Source organism: Schistocerca nitens, chromosome 1 (assembly GCF_023898315.1).
Source record: "Schistocerca nitens isolate TAMUIC-IGC-003100 chromosome 1, iqSchNite1.1, whole genome shotgun sequence".
NCBI lineage: Eukaryota > Metazoa > Arthropoda > Insecta > Orthoptera > Acrididae > Schistocerca > Schistocerca nitens.
The window spans coordinates 961782669-961796369 of NC_064614.1; the positions used below are offsets into that span (position 1 = coordinate 961782669).

The 13701-nt window shown below is 42.1% G+C and overlaps 1 protein-coding gene across 1 annotated transcript in view; it reads right to left on the reverse strand.

The window, feature by feature from the left end:
• Positions 1-2093: 2093 nt before the first annotated feature.
• Positions 2094-13701, reverse strand: part of LOC126215087 (basic proline-rich protein-like) — a 37922-nt gene continuing 26314 nt past the window's right edge. The window contains exon 3 of the mRNA XM_049941770.1: positions 2094-2145. Within this exon, the coding sequence (XP_049797727.1) occupies positions 2094-2145 (52 nt within the window). The remainder of the gene's footprint in view (positions 2146-13701) is intronic.

The window sequence follows — 13701 nt, forward strand, 5'->3', positions numbered from 1 at the left end:
GCAAACAGAGATGTTGCGAAACTCAGCTCGCTCTGTTCCTCAACGAGATCACTAGCGCCATAGGCAACGGCGCGCAAGTTGATGCTACGTTCCTTGACTTCTGGCCTGCATTGCCGTATAGTGAAAAACATACGAGCTTATCGAGTATCGTAGCATATTTGCGACTGGATTCAAGGTTTCCTTGCAAATGGAATTCAACACGTCGTCTTAATGGCACAAAATCGATAGATGTAAAGGTAATTTCGGGAATACCCCAAAGAACCGTCACTGTTTATAATATGTACCTGATCTACCAGAAAGCGTTGGATGCTCTTTGAGGTTGTTCGTAGGTGATGCGGTTGTCTATAACAAAGTAGCAACGCCAGAGAGAATAACGATTTGCGGAATGACCTCCAGAGAATTGATGAATGGTGCAGGCTTTGGCAGTTGACCCTGAACATAAATAAATGTAACATATTGCGCATATAAAGGAAAAGTAATTCACTACTGTACAGCTACACTTTTGATAACAAATCGCTGGAAACAGGAGTAACTATCCGGAGCGCCCTTAAGTGGAATGACCGCATAAAACAAATAGTAGGAAAAGCAGATGTCAGTCGCTGATTCATAAGAAGAATCTTAAGGAAATGTAACTCAAATTTTTTTGAAATATGTGGTAAGGACTATGGGATCAAACTGCTGAGGTCATCGGTCCCTAGGCTTACACACTAATTAAACTAACTTACTTTAGGACAACACACACACCCATGCGAGAGGGAGGACTCGAACCTCCGACGGGGGGAGCCGCACGAACCGTGACAAGACGCCTAAGACCGCACGGCTACCCCGCGCGGCAATGTAACTCACACACGAAGAAAGTGGCTTATAAGGCTCTTGTTCGACTAATTCTTGAGCTTTGTTCACCTGTCCGGCATCCCTACCAGGTAGGGCTGATAGAAAAGGTAGAGAAGATCCAATGAAGAGCGGCACGTTTCGTCACGGAATCGTTTAGTCGGCACGAGAGCGTTACGGAATGCTCAATAAACTCCATTGGCAGACTTTACAAGAGAGACAGTTAATGGCACAAATAGTGTCCTCCGCGACTCACCATCAGATGGGTGCAGAGTATGATGTAGATGTAGACTCTCGGTGACCAAGTGTTGCCCTTTCTTCAACATTTCTATGACGAATATGCTGCTAACACTCGCGTCTCCCAAGATGACGACGGCCGTGTTCATAAGGCTGCACTCGTGTGTTTCTGGTTTCACTAACACTCATGCACCATACTGCTCTCCGAGTGTTTGTTTAATTACTTGATCTTAATCCTATAGAAAATACTTGCGACTGTTTGTAACAGTGGGTGAAACGCAGCAATCAACATCGCCGCAATCTGATAGCTCTACGGTATCTAATCATCAGTATTAGCAGCTTCAGCTGGATGTGGCGTACCCGAAGAAAGTTATGGAATTGCGGCCATTATAGAGACTACAGGCAGTGTCACGGGCTATTGGCGCGATGACTCCTGGCGGTGAGCAATTTTTGTCCTGTGTACATAGTTGCCCTATGTGAATCACACAATTAGTTGCTGTTAAGGATCGCTCGGTAAAATGGTTTGCTAGTTTGTGATCGTAGCATCGTAATTCCATAAAACTGGATCATAAATTCATGTTCATGTACAGCTGGTTGAAGATCTGATATGTTGTGTAGCTGAAAGAGACAATTTTGCTCTTCAATTCACACATCACAGTATCTCCTTAGCGTCTAGAATATTTCATCTTAAATCTTTAAGGACGAAATGTTTCAAACATAAACATTCCCAAATCAGGATCTAGAAGACGTTCTTCGATTGATATGCGTATGTATTATCAATGTCAGACTGATTTCAATTGGGAGATAAAAAAAAGAGCCTTAAATTTAATAGAATGCGGGCGCAACTAAAATTCTCCAGAAATATTGCTGTGTAAGGAATAATAGGAGTGGAGGTGCTGTACATTACGCGATAATACATATCATAAATAAACAACCACATGCCTTAACTATGGTTTTTGAGGGAGATGAATGTTTTATTGTGAAAACTGTACATATGTTGATCTAAATGAAAGTATTTACAGCGCTCACGCCTCCACTACTCCAAAGGGGAGATGTTGCACGAATATCCATGGGTACCTGAAACATAAATTGGATTATCTTAACTACAAATCTGTCGGAAAGTTTCAAAAGTGTTATTGTTTAAAGAAAATTATCAACTGACTGCCGAAAACATTGTGCTTATCAACTGTAGCAAAGAAATAACAGAGTCTTAACATTTTTTCTCGTTGAGCGACATAAACATAATCACCCGACGAACTGCTTACTTCTTCATGTACCATTACACTCAGAATTAAAAGTGTTGCGGCATAGAATTTAACTATAAGAAGATATATGTCACATAGCTCTATATATAGAATGTTAGGGGTGTACGCACAGATATTGTGATAATTGCTCCCTTAATACCACGTCGGTGGGTTAGTTGTTTTCTTCTCTGCGTGTAACGCCCTTCCCGCAGACAAATCATATAATTTACTACCTGATGTTTTCTATGCGTATTTAGCTGCGCCGTGAAGTGCATTACATCTGTCAGTATAGACTAACTGTATAATAGGTACCAACCAACCTAAACGCTTACTACTCGCAATAGCTATAATTATTACTCTTCAGAAGAAGTAAATACTGATGTATTGTTGTTCAGTATACTATCCTCAGTTACTAATAAAATATATACACATATATCTCTAACACCCTGTATATTGTACTAAAACAAATCATTTGTCAATTTGTCAAGGGGCATCTTTCACCATACGTGACACAAAGCCAAATGGTGATGTGGTTTAAGCAAACGACTCGTGTTTTGAAAGAACAATGTTTGGACTACATGAGATAATGAAATTACAATGAAAACCAGACCATTAGCTGCTTACAGGCGTTGATAAATATCAACGGAAACAGTTGAAAATGTGTGCCCTGACTGGGACTCGAACCCGTGATCTGCTTACATGACAGACACACTATCCGACTCAGCCATCGTGGACAGGGAGGGTAGTGCGAATGCAAGGACTTATCTCTAAGACGCTCCCAGTGAGACCCACATTTCCAACTTACTGTCACTACATTTGTAGTGCCCCTGCCCACTACACTCATTATTCGAGGCAGTCAATCTACCGATTCGTGTAAGAGTTTGGGCAATGTGAGTGCATCCGCACTGAAGAAGATCATGGGCCGGTAAGCGTTATCTGTATGAAGGGACAGAAGAACAGGCACCATCTTCATGTACATGAGATAAGTTTCTCGTCCTTTTCCTAAATTACTAAAAAGGAAAGCTACGGTGATTTTAAGAACAATGAACAACCAGTTACTTCCTTATTCTTTGCCCATTTCCGCTAGTGCTCCGTTGCGAGTGGAACAATGAAGAGGTGATCAGTTAGTTGTACCAGAAGAACCCTCCACCACACACCGTCAAGTGACTCGCGGAGAACCGATTTACATGTAAATGTAGACATCCAGTAACGACAACGACTATTATTTGCCCTTTACATGAGCCGCTAGCGAGTCTTCAATGAAATCCCAAGGTACCAATAAAGTAGTCGTAATATATGCAAAAAAAGGTACAGAATATTCCAGTTGTAAAGTGAAGTCAATAATCGACGCTGCACTATAAAATTACAAAATTCAACTCGTTTCAGAGCCACAGCCCATGGAAAGCGATAGTGAGAAAGCTATTTTTGTCCCCTCGTTCGATGACTCATGTAAACCATTATGAACATTTTGTTGCAGTCGCTCTGGGTTACGTTCACTCCACCCAGTTCCCGGAAATCGAATTTGCTTGAAACATTTATATTGTTCCACGAAACGTTTCCATCAGATACGGTCGACATCCATTAGCCATCTGACGATATGTTCGTGTAGCCGTAACACGTAATCGGTATTCCTGATCTGTATGCTCCAGTTTATGGGCGGTGGAAATGCGTTTCATTAGTCGGATAGTCTGCTCTGGATGTCGAGATAGTGGAAAAAGAGGGAAACGACTTAAAATAAATGCTGCTTCCTGATGCTATGCTCTAGTTTGCAATGTTGCACGCAGTTTGGTGCCACAGAAGGGCACCACCACACTGGATATTCCATGGTGCTGAGTTTATAGCCGGCCGCAGTGGCCGAGCGGTTCTAGGCGCTTCAGTCTGGAACCGCGCGACCGCTACGGTCGCAGGTTCGAATCCTGCCTCGGGCATGGATGTGTGTGATATCCTTAGATTGGTTAGGTTTAAGTAGTTCTAAGTTCTAGGGGACTGATGACCTCAGAAGTTAAGTCCCATAGTGCTCAGAGCCATTTTTTTGCTGAGTTTATACCTAGACCAACACTTCCCTACTGCCCTTTCTTGAAATCACTTTGTGTATTACAGCAATTATTCGTTGGCAAATGTGGTCAAAATATCTAGATCGCATTAAAGTGGGTGACAAAGAGATTTGTTCTTATAAATTTGTAAGTAATGTTTCTGTTCTTGTTATATTGAAACACTTTGTGTCGGTCGTGACTAAATACACAGTGAATAGGTTAGCATTAGTATCTAGTTCGGCGAAAAATAGTCTTTACACCACTGGACGCATTTGATCAGTATTGTGGATGAAAACTGACTCGTGCTCAAAAATGTGCGATCTTAGCATCACATTGATATAACCAGCTGGTTGTTCGAAGACACTTTGGTGTTCGTTATCTTGACGTAAACGTCGTGATACAAGCTTCTGAAGCACCAATACACGTGAACGGGAAGTACAGTTTTTCTCCATATACACGGTGAACCAAAATAATCATTAACCTGTGTAACAGTGACCATTGTTCGAGGACCGTCATGCTTCAGACAGCTTCAAGAGAACGAATACATCATACGGGAATGATCACAGTTCAACACATCTGCCAGTTCTAGAGTACACTGAGAGTGGATCATTGTGGGTAACGCGTTTAAACAATCTCCATCAAATCACGAACGTCTTCCTGAACGTGGACAGTCACTAACGTCAAAATGATTCTCCTTAAAATGAGAAAACCATTTTCTTGTCGTGCTCTGTCCAATGGCATTATCCGCATAAACGGCGCAAATATTTCTGGCTGCCTCCGCAACTGTCACCCCTCTATTTAACTCAAACACGAGAATATTTCGGAAATGTTCCGATATCTCTACTTTTCTCTCCATTTTCTAGCGCCCGGGAGATCTCGTCATATGTATACGAGCAGTGTAGTTAGTTTTCACTAGATACAACACAACATGTGAGGTAGGTACAAGATTTCATGAATAATGCATACATTTTTGGAACATTTCAATTGTGATTGTCGTTGTTGGTTGGTTGATTATGAGGAGGAGAGCAAACAGCGAGATCATCGGTCCCGTCGGATTAGGGAAGGATGAGGAAAGAAGTCGGCCATACCCTTTCAAAGGAACCATCCCAGCATTTGACTGAAGCGATTTAGGGAAATCACGGAAAACCTAAATCAGGATGGTCGGAAGCCGGTTTGGACCGTCATCCTCCCGAAAGCGAGTCCAGTCTGCTAACTACTGCGCCACCTCGCTCGGTCCATTGTGGTCATTCACATTTTTCTAGGTGTGCTAGAGGCAGCATCTATATGCAACGCATATGTGATTGCTGCCTCTACAAGTGCGCGTTGTTTCAGAACGTTTCTCTTCTTATGCATTTCTTTTCACTCCTTGATTATCGCAGCACGGATTGACATTTTACACTCGAAAACGATAACAGCGCACTACATGCTTTGAGAAGGAGCTTAGAGGAGAAGTCTGGTTACAGCCGATATGTAACTGTTCTGATATCTGCAGAGTCTCGCATTTCTCAGTCCTGGAGCAACGGGTGACAATATCGGCGAACCGTATTGAATTCGCTTTTTTATGTCAACATATCCTGAAGAATGATGTCGCTGATGGAACATGGCTTTAACAATATGATCTCTCCACAAAACAGTCTGTGGATAAAATCAAATTCTTCCAGACGATACACGCCACTTGCGTCGACTTCTGAACCCTCGCATCCATGCACCATCAGGCTTCTTTTCGTTTCAGAAGTCTATGACCTCGAAGGGACAGGATAGATAGACATACATAACTAATCAAGGCTGTCATCTTCGTGATATGGAGTCTGAGTGTAGGTTCAGAAGCTTCGAGCTCACTGTATGACCACTATATTGCATGAGTGGACTGGTAGAGGAAGTGTTGATTCCAAGAACTTTTGTTTTTGTTAAGTTGGTAGATGGTAGTATATATCGGAAGTCGAGTGCCACCTTGATTTGCGAGACTGTTTTGTTAATGCAGTTTCGTAAAACTGCCGTTTATGCGTTTTCATTTAAGTGGATAAACTAGAATACTACGTTTTCATAAAATTCCTCGTTTTAACCGGTTTCTCGCCAGCAAAAGTCATCAAAAATAGATAGTGTTGGACCTTCATTTTAAACGATTAAGGGAAAGATAGTTTAACTGAAACGTGGCATTACTTCTCGTGACGATTATCCAGATAAAGGACTCCCGAAGACTGCAATCACTGACGAAAAATTTTAAAATGTGTTCAATATGATGTTGAACCATCTGGCAGTAAACGTTTACGAAACAGTTAATGCCATAAGTAAATGAGCTACCAGGAGTATACTTTACTTGAAACTTTACCCGTGAAAAAGCTTTGTGCAAGATGTGTGCCATATTTGGTAAATCTTGCTCAAAATCAAAAGTGGAAATGAGTTTCTCAGAAATATTAGGACCGTTTTAAAAATAAACCAACTGGTTTTCTGCGCCAGCGTGCTACTGTGGGTGAGACGTTGAAGCATGACTGCACATCAGAATCGAAATAGTTACAAAAACTAGTTAGGAGAAGGCGACTCTTCTTTTAAAAAAGTGTTATACACACCTTGAAGATTAAGGCCAGCGGTTCGTGGGATGTAAAAGAGATTCTTGTAAGTGATTAGTTTGCCTACAATATCTACGTGAGTGGCGGTGCTTTGTTTAATACAAAAATGGTTCAAATGGCTCTGAGCACTATGGGACTCAACTTCTGAGGTCATCAGTCCCCTAGAACTTAGAACTACTTAAACCTAACTAACCTAAGGACAGCACAGACATCCATGCCCGAGGCAGGATTCGAACCTGCGACCGTAGCGGTCGCGCGTTCCAGACTGTAGCGCCTAGAACCGCTCTGCCACTCCGGCCCGCAGGCGCAGTTGATCGTGTTATAAATGGTGAGGTGACCCTTAAATGTGGAAGAGGTGTCTTTCAAATCTGGAAAATTACTACCTCTCTGATTTAATGGCGTCTGGTTTGCAGCTTCAGAGTCAGCATGTTGCTTATTTCTGTTGCTTTGGGTATCGGATGATGAGCTGCCAGTATGTACTATACATCAAAGGACTGGAGCAGGAAGAAAAACAGTGGTTAGTTGATAGGCGCAGCGCTGGCGCCTTGTATCGACAAAAATGCTCCTTGCTATCGGAGCATCGCTGGCCACACCAATGAGATGGAAGTAGCAAGACATGCCCACAGTTCTCCGCGCCATCATCGTCGCCTGTCTTGAAATAGGCGGAAACGAGGACACGAGGTCAGTCCTATGCCAAGTTACGTACCAGTCAATGCCTAGTACATCGCAAGCAGCGAGAAGCATGCTGTGTCCGGCGACAACAGAGTTAGATGCAACCAGCTAGACTGTGCAACTCCTTGCATATGTTTTTGAACTTTGTCTTTGAACAGTGCTACAAAAAAATGGTTCAAATGGCTCTGAGCACTATGGGACTCAACTGCTGAGGTCATAAGTCCCCTAGAACTTAGAACTATTTAAACCTAACTAACCTAAGGACAACACACACATCCATGCCCGAGGCAGGATTCGAACCTGCCACCGTAGCCGTCGCGCGGTTCCAGACTGTAGCGCCAGAACCGCTCGGCCACCAGCGGCCGGCCAGTGCTACAAGAAAGAGTTTCTATTGAACAGTGCCTCGAGTTCTAATATTTAAATTCTTACATTTCTCTGGCGCAGTAATCATGTCATTTATCACCTGTTTATAACCCAATTCATTTGTGACAACCCGTCACAATAAAAACAGTGAGCACCTTCTGGTCACTTGTGATTTAAGTGCTGAGTGTAGCTCACGAAAACCCTGGTTCTTTGAGCGAGGCTTTGTTACAGGGGTTTAATTATTCTTCTCACGTGTAAAGCTCTCCAGTTCGATTACCGACTCTCATATTGGTTTTAGTCTACCCGCCAGGTTAGCCGAGAGCGCTAATGCGCTACTTCCTGGACTCGGGGAGGCGCGCCGGCCCCGGATCGAATCCGCCCGCTGGATTAACGACGAGGGCCGGTGTGCCGGCCAGCCTGGATGTGGTTTTTAGGCGGTTTTCCACATCCCTCTAGGTGGTCCCCACGTCCCGCCTCAGTTACACGACTCACAGACATTTGACACACATCCGCACTTTTCCATGATTTACACTGGACGCAGACAGATGGCGGCAGGAAGGGCATCCAGCGACCCCTTCACATTAAGATGCCAAATCCGATTTAACCACGCCAACCCCGCGCAAAATGCGGGACAAAGGCGCAAGCGATATTGGTTTTAGTCTCCAATGTACATCAGCGTTCCTAGTTACCAATACATTCACGAGTTATTTAAGACTACTTGAAAATAGCAAACAGAATTTAGATTTTATGTTGTTTTCATGGATCTTTCGAGTGTCATTTTTCATACGTCGTTCACTGTTGCTATTTGAGTTTAGCTTTTGTCATTTGGATATACTGAGTGAAGCTGCGGACGCTAGAAAATGGAAAGCCAAGCACAGAAATCTGAACATTTCCGACATATTCTTGTGTTTGAGTTCAATAGAGGGGTGACAGCAACGGAGGCAGCCAAAAACATTTGCGGCGTTAACGCAGATAATGCCACTCGATAGAGCATGGCAAAAATTGTTTTCTCGTTTTAAGGAGGATCGTGTTGACATTAGTGACCGTCCACGTTCAGGAAGATTTCGGGTTTTGATGGAGGTCGCCTAAAAGCTTTGATCCACAAGGATCGACGTCAGTGAACTCCAGAACTGGCAGATGTGATGAACTGTGATCATTCCCATCGTGCGACATTTGCATGCAATATGGAAGGAAAAAAAATCGGGTGTACGGGTACAGCGTGTTAAAAGACAAACACAAAGATCAGCGGGTGGCCATATGTGCCTTTCTGCTTGTTCATCATCAGTTGGCAAGTGAACATCACCGACCATTCTCATCCTGTCGTTACTGGTGCAGAGAAATGCTGTCTTTACGCTAATATAAGAAAAACAAAGGAATAGTTGAGCCCAAACGAAGTATCAACTGCCTGTACAAAGACGTGGAAGCATCCACAAGAGATAACATTATGCATCCGGTGGAAAAGCGACGGCCTGGTATACTATAGATTGCTTCCCCGAGGTGCCCTCATCACTGCTGACATTACCTGTCAACAACTGAGACGCCTTGTAGACGCAGTCGAAGAACAACGACCAAGAAGACTGCGTGAAGTGACGGTACTCCACTAGCGCCCACTCGCATTCTGCTAGACTGACAAAAAACACTATACGAGAGTTGGATTGGGGAGTCATTCCGCATGCACCTTATTCACTTTATCTAGTGCACTCAGATTTTCACCTTTCCCGCTCTCTGTCAAACAACCTTCAAGGGACTTCGTTTCCGGACGAAAATGTGATCCGAACATGGCTCGACGAGTGATTTCTACAGTCGCGGAATCGGAAAGTTACCCCAGAAATGGCAGACTGTTGCAAGTAGCGAAGGAGAATATCTTATCGGTGACTAAAGTCTCTGTTACGCTTACCTCTTGTGTTTATTAAACTTAATGAAAGAAGGGATACGAACTCATGCACCAAACCAATGTTTACCACAAAACGCATTTTTGTTACATTGTGTGCTTCATTTTAAAGACCAATGTGACAAAATTATTACGGCAGGTTTATCTTTTAAAGTACCTGTTTTCTTCTAAATACTCATGTGTTAAATTACCAAGATCATTTTTAAGATTACTATGTCACAGTTAAAGGTGGAAAAAGCATTATGATATATTTTTGCTGTGATTCATGCTGGTTGTTGGCACCTCGGATCTTTGTTGTTCTAAATTGTGCCCTATGTGTGTTTTAGAGAACCTAACCTAAGCAGAATGAAGGGACCGAGCGATATCTGGACAAAGCTCAAGTTGGTGCACTGTCAACATCTGATTAATGAACGAATGTGTTTGTTTCAACTCCTTGAATTATGATTGAATATTATTGATGTTTTCACTGTTTAAATGTTGTTAACACTGATGATCTCATTGAAAAGTAATTTGTACAAGCTTTAAAATTTTCTTTAAATGTTGTATAATTCTCACTGTGGTACTCATTAACAATTTCATGGTGGCTTCGACAACACCTGTCTTGAATTGTTCATTTTGCCAATGTCAAAAAGCCGCTTAAGGGAATAATTTTGTTAAGTCTCTTTTCTTTTTTTTTGGGGGGGGGGGGAGGGGATAATTCAGCACCTCCACTGCCAGCCCCATGCTCCCTACCATTTCGACAGAGAATGTGGGGACAGCTTCATTAAAAAGAATATTCACGATTTTGTTACCCATAGTTCCACGTTAGAGCTTGTGCTCACTCCTTTATGACCTGATTGTCGACACTTGAACATTAGCAAGCACTACGCAACTCTTCTGGATCATGTGGACGAAAAATATATGGGAAGACGCCTACATTATCTGAGAAATTGAATCATCCTTAGTCAGTATAATATTTCTGCCACGAAGGCGCTTTGACTATGCGAAAGCTGAAGGGTTTCAAGTGAAAATTGTTGGAACGCCAAGTTATTCACGAGGCTGCCTCTCTCTAATTCCCTCTTGGTCCCACAGGTAAAGCAGTTCGTGACTAGAAAACGTTCTGAGTCCAATGGAGAGATTACCGATATTTATCAGGTGTTTCACAGTCCCAACTAAAGTTTGGAATCTTCTAGGTGCGAAAATGCTGGGCCGGGCGCTGTGGCCGAGCGGTTGTAGACGCTTCAGTCCGGAACCGCGCTGCTGTACGGTCGCAGGTTAGAATCCTGCCTCGGGCATGAATGTGTGTGATGTCCTTAGATTATTTAGGTTTAAGTAGTTCCAAGTCTAGGGGTCAGATGACCTCTGATGTTGAAGTCCCATAGTGCTTAGAGCCATTTGAACCGTTTGAAAATGCTGGACAAGTATGCCTTGATTACGTAAGGGTACCATATCGACTGTGATGCAGAGTTCTTTGGGAGACTGACATTCATTAGACACTGTCGTGTCGACAATGCGAATTTTCGAGCTGAGTGAGCGTGCGTTTTCAAGGAGTCGCAGTGTCGGAACCGAGAGTTGGCTTTGGTACCGTGGCGCGAAGAGCAAGTAGAGAGAACTTCAATGAAACGAAGTTGTGTTGAGTATTGTGCTTATTAAGAGCGAGATTAATGTCAACGAAACTTGAGAAGTGAAAGTGCGCTGAAAAGAAGAATAGTAAAGAATTCAAAGGAAGGTAACGCAATGGGAAATTATGAAGGGATTTATGTCATATTCCTGTGTCACAATTGTTAAATATAAGCATTCGCGCACACATGATAAGAAACGTTAATTATCGTAAACGGTGATCGATTTAAGCTTCAATTATTTTGATGCGGTATATTTCAGAGAAGAATGATATTGTAAAGACGACACTTACAGTGAGTGCGAAGTGAAATATATTGATAGGTCGATGTTTTCATCTAGGAAATAGTGACTATAATTGAAAGTACTTCTTATTAATTATTAGTGCAAATCAGTACATTTTATTATTTATTAAATTATAATGAATAGTGCTGCAAGCATACCAAACGATCGAAGAAAGGACGTGGGGATTGGTGAAATCACAGGCTTCTTTTCTTCACCTGTTTGTACCTTTTCACCTCCAACTAAGAAATTTCCTTTCTTTAATTATACAGATTGTCGCGGAAGGGGTCACCAGTATTTAGGGATATGACGGGAACGATGATTCGAAGCAAAAAAGGTGTAATAGATATGGGCTCTAAAATGTACGTCTTAAGAGCTCTGAGCACTTGTTCAGTAGAAAAGATTTATTTCACACTAGCGAAGATGAACAAGTACTCAAAGGATTTAAGGTCTGCTTTTTAGAGCCGAATACTGCTGGAACTGTTTTCTTTTTTTGATCCATACTACCATTTCCCGAAGTATAGAAACAAAGAGCTAGCAGTGGAAGAGATTTATTTCATGAAGAAGTGCTCATAGCTCTTAAGGTTCAAATGGCTCTGAGCACTATGGGACTTAACATCTGAGGTCATCAGTCCCCTATAACTTAGAACTGCTTAAACCTACCTAACCTAAGGACATTACACACATCCATGCCCGAGGCAGGATTCGAACCTGCGATCGTAGCGGTCGCGCGGTTCCAGCTGTAGCGCCTAGAACCGCTCGGCCACTCCGTCCGGCCAGCTCTTAAGGAATGCGTTTTAGAGCCCATGTTTACTAGACTTTTTTGCTTCGAATGGTCGTTCCTGTTATATCCATGACTATTGACCATTCGTCCTGCGACACCCCGTATATTTCAGCCATAGGTCCCAAAGGTGGTATCATTAATATTTTTCTCTTATTGCCACATCACTGTTAGATGAATTCAATACATTACGTAGTAAATTGTTACTATTAACGCAATCGAATAATCTGGTGATGACTTGGTAATGATATGGAGCAGATGATGGTACCGCTTGTGGCCTGAGGCTTAAATATATGGTTTAAAAAATTTACAAGAAAGTCATGTGTTTCCCTCAGGCAGTCTGTCTAGGTTGTGTAAATAATTTTTGATTCCTATGACTAAATTTACGACCACTAGATAAACATTCAAAATATAGCGAGAGGAGTTTTCTTACACCTGTAAGAAAGTTAGGTCGACATGTAAGCGAATTTTTACATAAAATGTAACATACTTCATTCTGTGGCTGAGAATTTTTGAAAACATTCTTGGATTACGTCAGTCCTCAAGATTTTTAAAATTAGTACGTGGAATAAAGGAACAAGTGAAGCTAAAAGGTTGTCTTAGGATGATTGGAGAAAGAATGGTGGAAACGAACAAAGAGGTGTATATTTATTTTATCGATTGGGAGGAGGCTTTCGATAGAGTTAACGAAATATATCGCTGAGCATTTTAAAAGGTATGGATATAGACTGTAAAGATAGAGGGTTATTAAAGGAGATGTGTACAAAGAAAAAAGTGACAGTTAAAATAGGGAATGAGGATACGGAAGAGATGATCATTGGCAAAGGTGTAAGGCAAGGGTGCTCACTGTCAGAGAATCTGTTCAGCATATACGGAGAAGAGCTGATACGTAAGCCCATAACGATGCAAGAAGCACTGTAATTGGAGGAGAAAGGATAAAGACTGTAAAATACGCGAATGATCAAGCTGTGCTGCAGTAATCAGAAGAGGAGCTACAGAAGATGTTGAAGAGCATTGCAAAGAGTATGAAATGAAGATAAATATAAGAAAGACAAAACTGATGAGAATAAGCAAGAAGGAAATTGCAGTTAACATATTTCTAGACGCAAAGTAGGTAATCATTTCTGTACCAGGGAAGTTTATTGATGCGGAGTAGAAGCTCTACAGAAGAAATAAGGAGAATATCTATGGGAAAGAGAACATT